Source organism: Ascidia mentula, chromosome 7, assembly GCF_947561715.1.
Source record: "Ascidia mentula chromosome 7, kaAscMent1.1, whole genome shotgun sequence".
Classification (NCBI taxonomy): domain Eukaryota; kingdom Metazoa; phylum Chordata; class Ascidiacea; order Phlebobranchia; family Ascidiidae; genus Ascidia; species Ascidia mentula.
This window is the reverse complement of record NC_138572.1, coordinates 3975767-3995393: the sequence shown is the minus strand read 5'-3', so window position 1 is coordinate 3995393 and position 19627 is coordinate 3975767. Positions and strand designations below refer to the sequence as shown.

Genomic DNA, 19627 nt, shown 5'->3' with positions numbered 1-19627 from the left:
CGTTTGCCACGCGCCAGCAGATCATAATACGTTTTTCCTCTGGCATAATTTTTGCGCAATAGTCAACAACAACAACAAGTCAAGAAAACTGTTTTTCGCGCTAACAATGTGTCTGGCGAAGCGTGACCATTTTACTTTTACATCACTTCATGAAACACTCAAATAATAGACAATAACAACTAAATAAGTTTTAAACGCATATACCCGACAAATCTAAACGTTCTATGCAAATCAAAAAAATAGATGGATTCCTCTATTAATGTTTACAGAACGTTTTTTTGTGCCAAGTAACACTACTTCCTCATGCCATTTTATTGCTTCTTCAATGAGAAAACAGAAGTAACTCATGTAGAAAACAAAACGTTTTTAATATAGTTTTTTCAAGTAAGTATTATGAGTTTACAGCTTCTTTAGTCAAGTACATCTTTGTCACATATTCAGTTTCTTTCCATAACCTGGAGCCAACTTCTTCATTCTTTGCAACACTTTTCAGATCATTGTGTGCGATATCCAAAAAGTATTCTCCACTTAATTGGGTAACATTGTCATCAAGAGCACAAAACATTATCGTCTGCGCTCCATAAAATGGCTCCCTTGGAATAAACATATGAAAATGTTTTCTTTTGAGGCGAATCGGGTAAAATCATATACCTATTGCTAAGGTGATTTATGCAAACAACCAGAAATTTGCGATTATTCGAAACTAACATATACAGTGCAAGCGTTAGCAGAGGTGCAAATTTACACTTTTGCAGATAAATAATATTACTGCAATGCCCAAATACAGCAACAGAAAGGATTTCCCCGCATTTGTAATCAAGTTCGCCTCAAAGCAGATGCTACAATGAGGTCCACAACACTTGTATATTTCAGGGAAGTTTACAAATATTAGTTGATTATAAGTGGGCCCACAGTCTTTGTGTTCGCAATACAATGCAACTGACGTGGAATTAAGAATTGCTTTTAATTGAAGATCGATTACCACAAAAAAGATATCCATTTCTCCACATAAAACCCGAAGTTTGCTTCTTTCATATACCTTATAGTATGGATAGTGTACCAATCATAATTACATAAATATTGTAATGGAAAACAAATTAAAATTAGTTTAGTCAAGAACGTTGAAAAGCTGCATAGGTATTCATGCAATATGTCATACAAACCTTGTAAGAAAGTTTATGACAATAAACTGGTACACCCGCAAAAACAAGGATGTTTCTTGTTCGTTAAATCCCCAAATCTCTGTCTTGATCGCACCTGCATTCAAACATGCGCTCATGGTATACAATTAGTGATACTGAAGTTATTCATTCTTCACAAATCACATATATGCAGTTTTTCTCCGGAAGAACGCTCAAACCGAAAAAATTACCTGGATGTACTGAATATGTTGTGATGTCAAAGCCTTCCAACCTTTTGTTCAGCTCAATGGTAAAGTAAATGTTGGCCAGTTTACTTTGTGCATACATTTTAAAATCTGTGAATGCACTGTCTGAATCCTGGTGCATCATTTCAAAATCTAAATCAACCCAACTGAAAAAGTACAATGAAGTGTTTTTTTAAAAAAACCTATATGCTCGACTAAAAAAAATGTTAATGTATTTGTAATATGGAGTGTTACCCGTAAGCTTCAGACGATATATTGATAATACGAACAGACGATGTCTCCGATTGTTTCTTCATTTTGTCCAGAAGCAAATTTGTGAGAAGAAAGGGACCAAAGTGGTTTATTGCCATGACGCGATTGTATCCATAATCAGTGACTCCCCTTGCTTGAAACACCCCTACCAACATACAACATATGTACTAAATTTAATATTCGCATTGCTAAAAATGGCATTACGACTTTAAACTTTTACATACCTGCATTATTTACAAGATAATGGAGATCTTCTTCCAGTTTGCTAAACTCGTTTACAAATGATTGAATACTCGAAAAATCCCCGAGATCTATTCTCTTGGCGAACACCTGCAGTAAAGCTTTATTGTCACGTTAATTATTTTTTGTTGATAGTTTTTTATATTATCAAAATCTTGTCAAGATAAGTTGATTTGCGCAGCGTGCAGGCTATATGTTAATTCTTTCACTTGTAAAATGATTAAGTGTAGGCCCATTCGTTTTTCATATATCAGGCATTGAAAATAAAAGTTACGCTATATCTTTACGAAAACAAAAACGCAAACCAACCGCTTTGTTCCCTGTATTTTTAATTATGTCACTTATGGCTGTCTCCGACTTAGTTAGGTTTCTTGATGCTATGATGACTTTTGCACCACGTTTCGCAAATTCAATTGCGGTTGCTTTTCCAACACCAGAATTTCCACCTATTCGATCGATTTTTCGTTGTTTCGATCATCACGAAGTTATTTGGATAAATTTGCTTTTTTGTACTTTAAACAATGAATATATACACATATAGTGGTGTGCTAACCGGTAATTAACACAGTCTTTCCATCCAAACGTTTACTGCTTTTGTACACAGGTCCCTTTTTCACGTAATTCATCCAATAATAGGCTATGGGTATGACACAAACCAACGCGAACGCAGTTTTAAACGACATCATTCTCTTTCAAAAACTTGACTACTGTCAGACAAGTTGCAGCTAAACAGCACTGAGTGGCCTAAGCAATCGGAAATGTTTGTTTACGAATTCCTGTAGTTTCGTGGCACGAATTACTCAAAGCCCTATCGCTTGGTGGCACAAGTGAGTCTCTGTTTTTATGGTTGTACTCGAGACTTATATTCAATTGCACTGTCATTATCAGAACATTGTTAGTGATGTGGTGTGTGGAACGCAGGTTGTTGTAATCTTGTGTCTTTTCTATGATACATCAGGAGCTGTACAATAATTTTTGTATTCATTTGTGTAAGGCTATGGTGCCTTTTTGGCGTAGTAGCTATGCAGCTGCAATTGTGGTCATTTTGGCCTTTGCAATTGGAAATTGCCAACAATTTGAGGATGACATCCTAACAGGCATGGAATTTTTAGTTAATTTGTTACAGCAAAAATATGTTCTGTGCTTATCAAAAAGTGTTGTTTGTACTGTTTTTTTTAGTTGTATTATGAATGTTGATAGGCCTAGTGCTAAACTAACTTTTGCTTGCAGTCACCAAGTATGCATCCGGTCACCATCTATTTAAACCAATTCAATTTCACGATGAAAAGTTTAAACATCAGAAGATAGGTTTAAGTACAGCTGTTACAAATGTGAGATTTTGAGTTTAAACTTTCCTGAAACAAACAAATTTGATTATTATATTAAGAAATATTTTGATTTATGCCACATTAAAAAAATATTACATAAATTGAAATAACAGTATTTTTGTGATTTGAATTTTTTTAATTCTTTGCTTACTGTAATACTGTTGACAAAAATTTACCTGTTGTTTTATACATTTTTAAATAATAAAAAATTACGTTGCTTTAGACCACTTCCATTCATCACAAGAACACTTATTTTGTGTTTGAAATTAATGGTACAAAATATAAGGTTGAATTATCGCTTAATTTGGAACTCCTCCCTCGATCATTTTCAACCACTTTGCTTGATGACAATGTTGCTGAAATACGCCGTCCTTCTACAAAGGTTTTGCTGTCTACAATTTATTATTCTGTGTTTTTGTGGCTTGAAATCCAGAACTGCACTTGTTCTAGCAGAAATATAATGTACAATAAAAATGTTTTTGTCACTATAAGTTAATACTGTTTAAATTCCTCACAAATTAAATGCATTTGTTTTACTACAATATTTCACAGGAAAGAAACCACTGTTACTACCAAGGTTCAGTACAAGGGGTAAAAAACAGCAAAGTGGTTATGAGCACATGTTATGGGTTAAGGTAAGAATATAGAAAAAACTTTACTTCAAAAACCTAAAGCACTGTACACCAACCAGTGGCACCATATTTTTGGACGATCGCACTCTAATGATCAATCCCATTTCAAAACCCACCACTTTCAAACAAGCAAGTGAAATCCATGCAGCTTATCATGTTGATGAAAATGAATTTTCTGGTGCATGTGGAAACAGGAATTCAAGCCAGGAGTTAATTTCTATGATAAACAAAATACGTGCTCTTACAGGTGGGTTTTATTAAATAAATATGTGATGTTTATGCATTTAGTATCATTGCATTATACATGTTGGTAGCATAGTAGCTTTTTAACCTATTTTATGTGCAGAGATGGAAGAGAATGAACCACATTTAAGGCATAGGAGAGATGCAACAACTGAAAAAAAGTTTGTGGAGCTGATGATGGTGTCAGATAAAGCAGTGGTATAACATATGGCTATTTTGCTTTAAATTATTTGCTTTTGCTGATTTTAAATACTCCACAACTAAAAGCAACACAGAAGCATAAATTTTTGTTTTTGTGTTGTCACTGTTACTTTTTTAACCATAAATTATTACTTTTAAATGATTATGATCTCATAATGACTTCTTGATTTCACAGACTTCCCGTTTTCTTGAGGATCCACTATTGCTCGATCACAAAATAATTGAAATTGTCAATTACATTGACACATTTTATCGAATGTTAAACATTAGGGTTGCACTGTCTAACATTGAGAAATGGAAAACTGACAAAATTCCACTCAAAACAAATGCACAGGAGGTATGAGAAATGGCCTTGGGCATTTTTTACACTTGCTTTTGTAGCGACAGTCATAATTAAGTGGTCATAGAACAAATTTTTCCTAAAGACCAATTTCAGATCATCAAATTTGTGGCAAAAACACTTTTTAAAGTATTCCAATTCTCATGTCTGGATGTAAAAATGAGTTTGTAATGTAAATTTTACCTTAATTTACAAATTCTTTCATACAAGAAGTATTTTTTTTGTATTTCTGTACTTAGGTGCTGAATGAATTCCTAAGCTACAGACAGACAAAGCGTAGATCAGACCCTCCTGATTCTTCATGGGTCTATGTTGACAATGTGCAATTGTTATATGGAGGCAATTTTGATGGATCCACAATTGGCATGGCAACAGTTGGAACAATGTGCACTGACAGATCTGGTGGTGTCAACCAGGTATTACACTTCAGGATGGATTAAACTTATACACAGAAACAGACATACACTTCCATATTTTGTTGTTAATTTCGGTATTCTGGGGTGCCGTTTGAAATTTTTAGTGGTGCCATAAGCTTTTCTTTAGCTTTACTCTGATAATATGTTATCATGCACTTTATGAAATCTTCATAAATTCCACAAGGATTTTATATTCCAAGAACGGTTGGAAATCAATGCATTACCTTAATGCAAACCTCTTGTATTCAGGACAAATCATCTACCTTGAGTGTGGCAGCTACAATAGCTCATGAAATGGGTCACAACTTCGGTATGAACCATGACACCTCTGATTGTGCATGTCCGACGGACAAAGAATGTCTTATGGCACCATCATCTGGGTAAGTTTACTTGAAACACTTGTGTGTTGTAGATCAATACTTACACCAGGGCCTCTTTTTGTGTGAATTCCATCCAAACTTACATATTTTTTTTTTGTTTTCTTGTGTGTTGTAGATCAATACTTACACCAGGGCCTCTTTTTGTGTGAATTCCATCCAAACTTACATATTTATTTTTTGTTTTCTGCGGTATTTTGCAGTAGGCTGTATATACTCTGTTTTCTTAACTGCAATAGTTTGTAGTGTACTTCATGTGACAGACTGATTTTGGAACAAATTTACAGCACAAGCTTTTACAAGCTACTACTTAAAGAGGGTTGTTTGCAAAGATTTCATATTTAGTTTATATACAATACATATTGAAAATCAGGTCGTCCCTAGCTTCCTTCAGAGCATAATATATGTTGATCAGCCACTACTAAGCTACTTCAATTGAAGTAGTGTTAATAGGCAAAACAGGTAGTACAGTGCAGACAGTAGCACTAAACTAAATGTCAAGTTCTGCTTCAATACCTTTTGAGTCCTGACGACTGTTGAGAGTTCTTTTGGCGCCTGATTAATCTCCTCATTCCACATTTAGAAACAAACTTGTTGCTGTTTTTACCTAAGATGGAATTTTGGACGCTTGTAGTTGTGACGTATGGTATTTATAGATCCTGGCAGTTGACGTACTTGTGTTTTTCACTGTAAAGAAAATCTGGCTTATGAACAATTTGTCATCAGTGCACATAACTTTTATAATTTGCTATGGCCTATAAGGTATATATTTTTTTGTTTTACCGGACGAAAGTAAAATGCTGAGAACAGAAATCAGTGTGCTTGTCTCAGCCACGTTTCGCAAGGAAACAGCAATTTAATATAAATTCGATTAATCGAGCGCGTGATCCTTCGTCACGAATTACAGGATTTCGGCTGCTTTCGCGTTGGAGCTCTGGACGTTACGTCATTTGTCCTCGGTCAATTTCCTCTTGCAATCAGAGCCTTTCTCGAAAGCTAGTAATGCATTGTAATTCGACAACATGGTCGATTGTTGGGGACACGTTGAGTCAGACGTAGGTTTTTTGTATTCTTTCGTTTCTATTATTTACCGCCTCCTTTCGTTTTCTACACGCAGCTTTTTCACAATGTAAAAATTGTTGAATATTTGTAACGTTGTTGACCAGACTTTTGATGAAACAAAAGCGAAACATTCCCTGGAATGTGATGCACTTATCTATACAAAACCTACGTTTTTGTATTGACGTGGATCTAGTGTCTGAAACAGTTGGGTCTCACCATGAGGAATCGTGTTAACGTTGAAGGTTACCCGTTTGGAAAAAGGCAATCTTGTTGGCATGGATGCTGTTGATTCTGCATAAACACAAATACGTGCTTTTTTGACTATGTGTTAGGATTAAGGTTGCAACAGACAAACCGCGCTTCTCCGAGTCATCATTAAGCGAAATACAGCAACGAACTTCCAATCCTCACGTAGTGGTTTCCATAGGGTCTTCTTGGGCATTGCAACACACTCTCACCTTTGGCTTGATTCTGACGTTGCGATTTTAAGCGGTTATGGCGCAACATGAACCAGTAACAGTTTTGCGCAGTCTGTACGCACTTCTAGTTTACATATTAATTTCCAATCTTCTAGACAAGATTACATCAATATTGAACAAAAAATAAGCACACTGGTTTTTGATGCCGGAATATGGGATATGTGCCCGAGTTCCCGTCTGAATTTCAGCTCGTTTTTCGTCATGGTTGACCCATTTTTGAAGGTGGTCGATCAAATAACGTTCAGAACCACGTCGTATTACCAATAATCTGTATTTTATGAACAAATAAGCACGTTTCTGAGGCGTACAATATGATGTATCTTTCTGTGTCCTGTTTATTGATGTTGTCCTGTACCCTGTACTGTTGTTCAATTACGGAAAGTTTTGCAAGCCGAAGCTGTTGTTTGTATCAAAACGCAAATGCGCCGCAGGGTAGGCATCTGTACAACTTGTATTCCCTCTGCATACGCGACCTGCCATAATCATAACTTTTAAGGCTGTACGAGCAATTCACTGTGTTGTTAAGTTGCATTTATAATTATGCATTTATAATTATTTTTATAATTTATTGCATCTTTAAATGTTTTATGTATTATAAGGCCTTGCCCGATAGGTTTTAAATGTGCTACGAAAAAACAGTATTGTTTCCTCTGTTTATTTCATTAGTTTTCAGAACTTTTTGTTTATGTTTTTCACAATCATGCAGTGCGAAGATTTTAAATTACCCACATTAATCGGTGAAGTTAACATCAGTATTATGTCTTGTTATGGACTTGTTGTTCACTTGGTCGTTTACACCGCGCCATGCATTCTTAAGTCTCTGGTCGTTTCCTCATGGCTTATTACACAACCGTTTTTCGCCCTCCTGCTTGGGTAACTGTGGGCTTATTGATGCTCGCTATTGATTTTAGGCTTCCTCAAAACGTGTCAGCAGCATGCTTGTTATCCACGCTATTAGGTAACTATGTGTTCTCCCATCCACCAAAAAAACAGGGCCCGCGGGTTTTCCTTTTCAGTCTTCGTACCTCGAACAGGGCGCTTTCTTAATATTTCAGAAAAATTTTAATGGCAACCGCATTGTCTGCTGTTCTATTTCCGCCCGAAGGAGTCTTGTTTTTAAAGGAACAGCGTTTTTGTTGCTCCGCCGTCACGCTTTTACATTCTCCAGCAAGCTTCGGTTGTTTTAAACCAGGGGTTCTTAACCTGGGGTCCATGAATCCCCAAGGGGTCCGAGAAGATGCATTAAGGGGTCCATGAAACGAAATAAAATTATTCCGAAAATCCACGTATTTTCCTCTGTCCATAAGGTTTCGCTGTCCACGAATTTTAATTTTTCGACATTTGCTTCTTGCAAAGGGGTCCATAGCTTTTCAAAGAATGTTTTAGGGGTTCGTGATCCAAAAAAGGTTAAGAAACACTGTTTTAAACGAACAATAATAACGGTGTATTCTTGGTATAAGTCTGCACAACTAAAGGCGTTTACCCAAAACACAATCTACGAGTTTGTGGATAACAAGGTGGCGTGCTTGCCGGCGCAAAATTCATTTCAAGGCTCGGTATTCACCGATGACTCACAGCTAGAGGAAGGGCGCTTGGGTTTCTCCTTCAAAGACCTTGCCTCCGTTGCTCTCTTTTAAACCACCTACGCGCGTCTGCCCGAGTCACGTTCCATCGACCCAGCACAACAAGACAATCTGAACTATATTTTCGCAGTTGGAGTCGAATTCAATGTTTTTATGGTCGCCTGTTGCCTGGTAGACGTTGACTTTTGATGCCAACTTCATTTCGCGCTCATAGATAATGGAAATAAATCCATGTTTGCGCTGGTTACTCTTAAATTTAGCATCGTTTTGTGATTACATAGATGTCCTTACACGAATGAGTTTTTTGTGTAAAAATTGCCCACTTGTCCTACAAACGTCGATCGTTGATGCTACGTAATATTGCGAACCGGTCGAACCTATGTTTTGTTAATTACAATTAGCATTTTGCAACGGTAAATCGCCTCTTAGTGCTAAAAACAGCACAAAAACCGTTACTCTATAAATATCGCTTTCCTAATCACCGTTTTAGTTCAGTAGCCCCGCATTATGTGCATGACGCTGTATTAAAATAAGCGTTTTACAGTCATAATGAACACCAACATTCGTAACTACGCAAACAATTGTTTCGTAACAAAGTGATTGTCCGTTCACCTGCGCACACGTCACATGACTTTTTTAAGGATGTGACGTCATTTTGTACTGGCCGTCCTTTCTGTTAAGGTACAGAAAACAACTTCCGCCATCTGTCCGCCTTGTAATGCACTCCACTGACCACTACATACCCGTATTAGCCAGGTCTGACATGTATTAGCTTTCCATGTGGTTAGTATTCTGGTATGTTTGTCAAAGCTATGGTTGTACATATAGGCGACAATAAAATACCATTTATTGGCAATTTTTTTCAATACTTACGACCAGGTTTAGATTCAAAAAAATGACTAACTGGTCTTGGGTTGTATGTTCCGGTGAAAGTCATTCGATGCGATGGCGTTTCTTTTTGTACATAGGTTTAGATTAGATTTATTGCTTATTTGAATGTGTTGTGTTTCATTTTGTTTGACAAGAGTGTCCACATCATTGTGTTTAAAGCTCCTGAACAAGTATATTATTGCATTAACAATAGACCAATTATTTCGTTTAAACAGTCACAATCCTACTGCAACAACTTTCCCAGTTCCGAATTTTTAAACCAACCGCTATATATATGTATATATGTGTGTATGAGGTACAATTTTGCCCGGAAATGTGTGCTTGGGTGCACGACTATGTGACCCACATACCTTGGCATCACATGCAAATATTATCCAGCAAAACAAGAACTCAACCCAAATCTTAAGCAGCTTTGCCAATTAATCCGTACCGGGCGATTACACACACTGCGGCTTACCAATGCCCAGAACATACTCAATCATTGGAAACCTTTTGGTTGTATTAACCCTCCAGGCAAGGCGCGAATGTAAATTGACGGCGCTATGATGTCGTCAGTTCTTCCGCTTGCTGGACTTGAATCGGTTCTAAGTTGCCTTCGGAATTACGTTGGCATCAGATTGTCGTTTTACTGAGGATTCAAAACTTGTGTTGTTAATTCGAGCCGTAGTACGAAAAAACCAACACTTTCAGAAGATATAAATAAATCTCTGATTGATGTTAGGTGATTTTTCTGTCAAAAACTATCGATTTTGCTAACGAATGGTATGCGCATCATCAGTTTCTGCAAATATTGTAGAATAAAGCCACATACAAACAAGAGCAACAACCATACTGAAATTAATAAAATAGACAACTGTAAAACACTTACAGACGGTGCCTGGGAACTTTAACCTATTTGTTGTTGACCAGTTATACTCTAATTTTTCACCGTTACATCCTATAATGCGTGTGACGGGTTATTCCCTTATGACAGGCAGCATTCAAGCCTAACTCTCTTGCATTCACGCGAAGAAATTTGAGACCCACTTTGTTAAACCAACACATTTTTACATAGGTCTTCTCCCGATAAGGCATGGTCGTCGTGCAGTAAAACCTACCTCGAACAGAGCTTAAGGTTGGGATTGGGAAACTGTTTGCTCAATGTTCCGCCTCCTGACCGTCTGTACGCCGGGGCCAAATGCGGGAATGACATCGTGGAAGAAGGGGAAGAATGCGACTGCGGCTTGGCTGAGGACTGCAAAAGGTTTGTGTTTCTTGTTTACGTTTCGAATGAATAGCACACTGGCCATTCACATTTACAATGGTGGGATAACTGTATCTCAAATCTTTACATAGGAACCTTTATAGTGTTGGCTATTCTAAGACTTGGATCTTTGTGCTTCATATTGTTCATGTGAAGTTATAGTCCAGTCCATTTTATGATTATTGTAAGTCCCGAATGTGTTTTTAATTGAACTTTGTAAGTGTAGGACCAAGGTAATCTTGTTTTTTGTCGAAACGTAAGCGTCTGTATGTGCTGTAGAATATCGCAAGGGGCATCTGTGTCCAGGTATGTAGATAGATCAATGCTGAGGGTCGTGGATTCAAACCTCACCCGTAGCGATACTTTTCGATTTTATCTCGTATGTGACGATTCGAACCGTAGTTGCAAATTTACAGCCTTACGAACGCACCAGATCTTCTACCCATAATAATAAAGCGTTGCGTTTTGATTCACAGCACATGCTGCAATGCGACCACTTGTATGCTACAGCCTAACGCGCAATGCGACTCCGGAGAGTGTTGTTCGGGTTGCCAATATACAAGGGCCGGTACAATGTGCAGGGCGACCAATGGCAATGAGTGCGACCTTCCTGAGTATTGCTCGGGGCACTCCACAAACGTAAGTTGTTTTTACTTCATCAAGTATTTCAAAGTGCGATATTTTAGTACGAATGGAGGCGAGTTGTCTCAAAAATATACGTTGAAAAAAATTCACAATCTTTTCTTTGCGCAATACTGTTGACTGGTCATCTACCCCAAAATGTGGGTACAGTGACAAGTAAACGAAATAAAAAATAGGCGACACATTAATAAATTAGATTTATGGATTAAAGCCTTGCGGGTGTTTCGTGGGGAGTGGTGCGCTATACCCAAAAAAGTTATTTAAACCTTGTGTAACACCTGTCTGATTAAATGGTAATTTTGCCAACAACAGACACATCCAACAAATTCTGTGTTAAATCCCAAGTCGTTTGTTTCACAAGGTTTTCAATCGACATTTCGCTAGAAGTATCGCTTGTTCAAATAGAATCAGCAGTATTGAAAAATGTTATATGAACACCGCGCTGCCAAAAATGATTATTAAGACATTCCCTTCTGTTGCAGTGTCCAGGCAACGTGTATATGCAAAACGGATGGCCTTGTGCTTCTAAAACCGCCATGTGTGCTGAAGGTGTTTGTCTTACCCATGATATACAATGCGAAAATGTATGGGGTGAAGGTACGTTTCTAAAATTGTATTCGTTTCCTGAAAAACTTTTAGAACAGGGTTACTTCACTGGCTTAGGTCGGTGGACCATCGGACCAATTTATGAAACTCTGTGGACCCCAAGAACCCGAAATTAATTTTAACCCCTTTGTTTTGCTCCTATTTATAAAAACTTTCAACAAGTGTGTGGACAGCCAGTAGTTAAGAAACCCTGTGCTAAGGATAATCTCTACTTTATGTGAACTTTCGGATAGCCGGAGTGCCGCAGGTTGTGTTATGGGCCTTGTGTTGTTGATTTTAATTACCATATTGATAATTATCAGGTCATAAATGTGTCGATGGTTTAAACTCCCGATGACCGGGAATCACACGGTCTGTGGTGATAATATGCCTACTCAATGACACTGTTAAGTTGTTTGAAACTGCTGGGTACTTTTCTTCACAGGAATATGCACATATTAAACTTCGGTCAAAAATAGATATAATTTATCAGAGTGGGGACATTGAAATATGTATTCAGCACGTGCGCCTTACAGTGCACATTTCTACAATTTTGCTAGGTTCTATCCCTCTACTATGCATTGTCATTGTTTCAGCGACACCAACTTATATTGAAAGTAGTTAATAATGTGAAACTTTTAGAAGTTTAAATATATGGATATATTGATAAGTCAAATAAATCCGCTTTTGTACCCCAGGGGCAGTGAATGGGGATGTTTTGTGTTACGAATACGTGAACAAACGTGGAAACAAGAACGGCAACTGTGGGCGAGACGACAAAGGAAACTTCATCAAATGCACCAAAGGGTAAGAAGGCTTAGTCAGTGGTTTCCACAGCCTATATACGATCTCTTATATACTGCTGTCGAGTATTGTTTAATATGAACGGTTTAGGGAAATACCATGACCTGCCGTAGTTCACCTACATCCGAAACGCGTTTACCTCCATATTTAGGTCACGCTGCGTACGCACGCGTAACGTAAGAATATTTTTATCACTCCAAAGCGAACACAGGTCAATTAAAGAAGCCTCATTGGCGGTTACGAGTTTAAATATACGAACTTCGGCAACCCAAATACTGTACCCTTTCCAGGAACTCCACATGCGGAAAGTTGCAGTGCTCTGGAGGCCAGCGCCATCCTATTGTAAACCGCAATTACGAGGCTTACTTGAATACTGTTACATTGAACGGTGTTAGAGTCCAGTGCAAAGCGACGTATTCCGATGCCAACGCTACTGACGTTAGCGATCCTGGGCTTGTAAAAGATGGATCGATGTGCGGTGACGGCAAGGTATAAATTTTTGTTGAATGTTTCATTGTATGGAAGGTTGGGAATTTGGTCGTTTGCCCCTCGATAAGGTTCTAGGCGAGGGGTATTTCACTGCGGTTCGGAAATTCCCTAATGGTGGGAATTTTGTCAAAAATGTTATTGCGAGTTTTTGATATAAGATATGAAAAAGTTTTGCGATTGTAGGGACTTGGGCGCTCTTACTGATAAACTTATTTAAACATACTATTTACAAACTAAATTTCGGGTTTGGTGTTTAAGCTTTGAATATATATATTTCGGATAAAGGGGATTGTATGATAAAAAGCTTGAGAACCACTTGTATAATAATAGCTGACCAAACCACTAACATATGAAAATTTGCTTTTTGACAGCTAGGGAATTCCGTGTTACTTACAACGGACCTAATTAACTTCCCAAACACCTTCCAAAGAAAGTAAAATTCCTCAACCATTTAACCTATTAAGTTTAAACTCTGCGAATATTGTTGTTACGTTTACTTTATGTTCCAGGTATGCAGCGACGGTAATTGCGTTGTTACGACCGCTCTTACTTGTGTGGACAAATGCAATGGAAACGGGGTAAGATGTTCTACCAGAAATATTTAGCTAGACGTAGGAAAATACATGATATTAAGATCACTACATGAACGAAGAACGTTTGGAACGACTGTAGACTGATCGCTGTGTGCATTATTTCTTTTTGTTGCTAATTTAAGCGATGCCTGGGGGTGGGGGATGTGCTTTCGAAGAACATGCGTCCATAAAAAGATTCCTTCCTAGTATTTAAAAACCTTCAACCAATCAACATGAAACAAATTTCGAGACAAGAAAACTTTTAATTTGAAAGAAGTTTTTCAACGTACACTTATTGATCGCTCGATGAAAATTGAGTCAAGAATGCCTAAGTTTTGTGTATAGATCTATCGTACCAGGGTTCCACCAGTCTGCTGGACCAAAATTAAGTACCCATGTGGAATGTAGGCACGTATATGGCAACCTTGTATATAGTAACCTTTCACTGGTTACAAATCAGTTTTCCACAATTAAACCCAAGACCTGAATATCACAATTCCATGCACTTCATTATAAAAAAAGGACCCACACACTATAATTGCATTACTTGCATCTTGTCCGTTTTACAGGTGTGCAACAACAATCTCAATTGCCATTGCGAAGCAGGTTTCTCACCCCCTGACTGCTTAAATCCAGGAACCGGTGGAAGTGTGGATAGCGGATCTGCATCAGAAGACCTAGGTAATTTCATTTGCCTTGCTTTGGTTATCGAATCCTATTGTGGTGACCAACATGAAAGTATTGGTTTAACGCTGCACTCACATCTGATTATATCCTATAACTTATGTATTATAGTTGTTTAGTGGTTAAAGGGCCACATGTTTTCACACCGGAGCAAGGCATCACATGTATACAAGCAACCAAAAATCCCGTCTGTTTCACAGTTGATACGCAGATGGTTCTGATGCTCGTCATGTTCCTGGTCGTATTGCCTTTGATTCTCGGTTTGGGGACTTTCCTGTGGTTTCGTTACTGTGGAGGTCGCGCCTACATCCAGAAGATGCGGAAAAACAGGTACCGACCCGTGTAGCAGTGGCGCATGGCGGCACGATGACGTCACGGACCGTGACGTAACGCCTTGGATTTGTGTTCGTCTGGGTGTTACGTTGTGTTTGTTGTGTGCAATGCTTGCATTTGTTTCTTCTATGCAGAGTTTTGACTATTCTTACTTTAAAATAATGATGGAACTTGTTAATTCCTTGTTTTGTATTATTTAACAAACCTTTTCGGGGCGTTGCTGCGCCATGATAATGTTACACTTTCTCTGAATAGATTAAAGATACTGACTGGCAGTTTTACAACTACACATAACATTATTTGTTACCAATTCGCACCATTAGCAAACAACTTGTGTAACGCAACTTGCTATTCTTCGAATTTATTATAACTTCAACCTTTTTAATCATGTTAATCATTGTGCAAAAAGTAGCCTGAATTGTTTGCAGGCAGCGTCGTCAGGCGCTCTCTAAGAAGCAGAGCTCTGATTACCACTCGGTGGCGCTGCAACCTACAGTGGTGGAAGAGTAAGAACGTCTTTTAACACTCGCACGAATTTCCTTCTAATCGCGTAATTTGTAAACACTTTATTTAGCCATTTAACCACCCTTGGAGCTATGCAACGTGCCAAGGGATCACTGTTATTAATCTGCATTTTTGGCTGGGGATAGTTCCTTCAGTATGGACGGAAAAATGGTGGCCTGCATGCACCAAAATTTCACACTAAAAAGTCGTCACGAAACTTGGTTAATTACAATTGCCAAATCATTAACGCCAAACTATTATTGTGTATCGTGCGGACAGAGTCTACGAACACATAGCTCAGCGACCTTTTGGTAGAAACGTTATGAAACACGAATCCCTGATACCCTTGCATTAATATTCATGTCATATAGGTCCTTATTTTCTACATGAAAACAGATTATGTTGTTTGTGAATAGCTGGTAATTGAACTTCGATACCGTGGTTGTAATTTTCGTATGGTCCCCTTGCAAATAGACTTAGAAAAAAAAAGCCCTTTTCAGGTAAAGAAGATAATTTTATACAGTGTAACACTGGTGTATTGCCTCACATGTTGCCAGGCGATTTTGCATATTATAAGGTGGGAAAACGCCGCATGTAAAGGCAACGTACAGTGCATAGTAGTGGTGATGCTGGTGTCTATGAACATATAACGCCCATGTAAATTCGACGGAGTGATAAGACGCAAACAAGAGCGGTTTCTACACTTTTAAACTTAGTGTCACATTAAGTTGTTAAAGCCGTGACCTTCTGGGTTGTAAATACACTTAATTCGACCTAATAACAACCTGCGTGGTATCGGATATTGTATTAGGTTACCGTTTATGAGAACTATATCTGACTTACTTCTTTAAGTTTAACTTGCGTCATGTTGAATAACTAATTTGCAAGGTTGTTTTAAAAGCATTAGCAATCTTGCACATATAATTGAAAAAGGTATTAACTTAAATGTATTAACAATTTGCATGGTGACCTTGTCTTTTCCATCTGTTTACTTTCCTTACTTTTATGTCAATTTAGCCGCATGCCGTTCTGTTTTATTTAGGAGTATGTTTAACATAGTCATTTTAAAAAAAACTAAAACATTTTTGTCATTTTACTTCGTTCTAACATCTTTTTCGCCAGGGTCGGTTCAAGTCGTATTTTTCTGATTTGGCTAATACGGGTCTTTTATGACGTGAAATAACATCACCACATTCTTTTATTGTAATGTGACAACTCATTGCTTTGAGCCGACCCTGCTTTTAGCAACATATGTGGAACTTTTGAACTCAAGTGCGTAGCAAGCACGAATTTTTAACCTCGCCAGCTTACGCTGTATAGAGTTACAGAAACAAATACACCAGTCAAAACCGGTTCAAACCGCTTTTTGCAGGGAGGAAAGACTGGAAGCGGTACGAAGGAACAAGCTTCATGCGTTGAACAAGTCCAGCAACGAAAAGGCTCAGGTCAACAGCAACCTGGTTGAAAAAACACCGTATATTGTCAACCAGTCGCGATGGGAACAGAGCAATGATTCATGGGGCACCAAACCGACAACATATGGTAAAAAAGTGGAACTTGACTTTTATTTGTGCAGAATTATGTTTTTGTGCAATACTTTCAACTAACCTGGAACAAAAATCAATATTTTGTCTTTTTGATAACGATTTTCACCTACAGAAAAACACCCATTTATATTTAAAATACGGAAAATTGGTACAGTGCCCAATAAATTGAAATCTTTTCAGATTACAACCAGACAAATGGTTGGGACAATTACGAAAATCAAACACCATCTGTAAGGGTTGTCCCAAACACAGCTGGACCAGTTCGTCCACCTCCACCATCGCAAGCAGCCATTAAAACACCTCAACGACCATCCCAGCCACCAGTGCGACCAGCTGGTCCACCACCAAGACCCACAGGAACACCAGCCAGGGCACCACCTGGACCACCTCCACCCGCACCAGTTTTGCCAGTCGCGGCAATAAAACCATTTACTCATACACCACCTACCAATCCACCACCTCAGTTTTCACCAGCACCGCCACCTCAGATTCCCGGTATCAAACCATCTTCAAATGTTCAACCACCATCCAAACCCCTCCCACCAACCGCACCATTTAAACCACCACCACCAGCGGCTGCGAAACCACCACCCCCAGCAGTTTCCAAGCCTGCACCACCTCAACTGCCACCAGCAAAACCACAACCACCTGCAATGCAAAATAAACCAACACCAGCGAGAACTGCACCAACACCTCCAACCACAAAACCAGCTGTTGCCCTGGTAAGTTTTTGTTTTCTACCTGCTGTTGCTTACTGTCTTTTTTGTAGTATTTCATGCAAGCATAACTTGAACCTATAATAGAAAAAAAACTTGGCTACTGGTTGAATATATCTCCGTAACAAAAACAACCACGTTTAACCTAATCCAGAACTAAAATAAAAACCATTCGTTGTTTTGATTGTGTCCAAATTTCATGAACAACCAATTTTTATAATGCAGAAGACCGGTTTGCCACCATCCGTAGCGAGGAAGCCTTACCACGGTTCAAATCCGTTGCTCTCCATGACGCCAAAGCCTGCCTTTACCCCTGCAAGTCAGCATCAGCGACCCCAGTCAAGCGGCAATTTTACAGACATTTCCCAAGTCGAACCCGAATCTCCAGAAGACTTGGCGAACTTGTCCGTAATGGAGCGAGCACGGCTGTTTGCACAGGCACAGCAGTAAAAGCTCTTCGTTTTCAACATTAGCCTGAATTGCCCTTTATATTGTCTTTGGTTCAAGGGTAGTGTTTTCGTGTGGAATGCAAGCTAACCGCTACTGTTCCAGAGGAGATGTTCCTTTGATTTTATTGTTGTTTTATGTAATAACCTACACACAGGCACTCGTATAATGTGACCAATGACCGCAGGATGGCTTGAAAGTTGAAACTAAATGGGTGAGATACGCCTTGTTTTCGAAGTAATCGCACTATACCCCTTCACTGCCGTGTGAAGTACGCGCTAAACACGTCGTCCAAACGTATAAAAGTCTTTGAAAATTTACCTGATGTTAACTTCATCAACATACATGAAACAACAGCGCTTTTAATCATTCATTATAATCAAATGCCATCACTATTATACTGACAGCATAACCATTGCCGTATCTTGCACTTATGGGACTTCGGTGTATAGCATATTTCCCCAATTCTGATTTTTTCAGTATAGTCGTACAGCACTTGGTAAACTAAAAGACGTGCATTGTTTTTGTTTCAAATATCAGTAGCCGTTGTTTTTGTCATTGTCGACTTTCCTTTTTTTGAGTTGAACATACAGATGAAACCCGCGATAACTCGTTGTATCGCCCCAGAAATGTTGCAGTTCAACAACAGAATGTGAATTTGGCAATGCATAGATCATGCGAATTATTTTGTTAGCCATTTTGGCAGTTGAATTTCCCAATGATTTCAACATATTTTTATCGGCCCCTTTGTTTTATTATCGAGCTCATAAGTCCACATACGTTGTTTATGTACTTGAAACTTGATGTTTGTATGTAAAACACATTTCATTATATTTCCTATACTAACGATATTTTAATAGCCTCACAGGGTAACATGTAACATTTATTTGCCCAAAACCATTCAATAAGGGGACGTTTAGCAACGAACAAATTGCAAGATATTTATCTATTCATGGACGCAAAATGTTTCATTAAAAGGTGTTTGATTCGTCCAGCTTTCCCAAGCGTTGGCCGTGAAATTGTGCAAATTTTGGCTTTTGAAAACTACACTGAGCTTTATGCGGAAGTTTCTCTGTAATGTTGCGTGCTTTCATTCACTTTGGTTATATTGATGCCGCAGTCACATGTAAAATTATGATGGATTTGACAGCCGTTAACAAAAATATCGTGGTATCCTTGCGTGCACCGGTATATTTTTGACGTTTGGCGTCGTAATTGTGTTACTAACCGAGTCGTTCTGTCCAATACCGTTGTGTATTTTATTTTTCGTAACATGCAAATGTTTTGTCTTTGTCGAACCAAATCAATTGTGCAAGGATTAAAATCTTACATTACTTTTTATCAGACAGCCGTTATAAGATACTGTACAGGTCTTGCCAATGAAATTAATAACACAAAGGTGTCTGCTAAAGGTAGCATCAGTGCAAAAATCCCCACGCATTTGTGCTTCGTGTTATCAGTGCTTCACGTTTGTTTCGGCTGATGAACTTCACTTCATATTTCCACACAAGGCACCTTGGGACAATCCATTGTCAAACGCAGGATTGCGCCACAAGCTGACAGCATATAAAACGAGTAACATTTTGTTGGTAGGAGAGTTTGAACGGAAGTAATATAGTTTTAAATGTAG

The 19627-nt window shown here is 38.4% G+C and overlaps 2 protein-coding genes across 3 annotated transcripts; one reads left to right on the top strand and one right to left on the bottom strand.

Annotated features, from left to right (window-relative positions):
* Positions 1–391: 391 nt before the first annotated feature.
* LOC145909321 (retinol dehydrogenase 11-like) lies at positions 392–2618 on the bottom strand. The gene is made up of 7 exons (XM_082996715.1): positions 2433–2618; positions 2189–2325; positions 1864–1969; positions 1622–1784; positions 1373–1533; positions 1164–1257; positions 392–593 (listed from the first exon to the last, which is right to left on the bottom strand). The coding sequence occupies exons 1-7, from the start codon at positions 2563–2565 to the stop codon at positions 392–394; spliced, it is 996 nt and encodes a 331-aa protein (XP_082852841.1). The 5' UTR covers positions 2566–2618.
* Positions 2619–2788: 170 nt separating this feature from the next.
* On the top strand, positions 2789–19338 carry LOC145907961 (disintegrin and metalloproteinase domain-containing protein 12-like). 2 transcript variants are annotated; one of them, XM_082995108.1, is made up of 21 exons: positions 2789–2976; positions 3110–3210; positions 3431–3589; positions 3760–3842; positions 3899–4086; positions 4186–4280; positions 4459–4620; positions 4863–5039; positions 5289–5419; positions 10486–10674; positions 11151–11313; positions 11799–11913; positions 12600–12708; positions 12996–13194; positions 13704–13772; positions 14336–14447; positions 14651–14780; positions 15212–15289; positions 16660–16829; positions 17015–17556; positions 17776–19338. In XM_082995108.1, the coding sequence occupies exons 1-21, from the start codon at positions 2826–2828 to the stop codon at positions 17998–18000; spliced, it is 3348 nt and encodes a 1115-aa protein (XP_082851234.1). In that variant the 5' UTR covers positions 2789–2825; the 3' UTR covers positions 18001–19338. The 2 variants fall into 2 exon arrangements, with proteins under 2 accessions (XP_082851234.1, XP_082851235.1); XM_082995109.1 differs by lacking the exon at positions 15212–15289.
* The last annotated feature ends 289 nt before the right edge of the window (positions 19339–19627 follow it).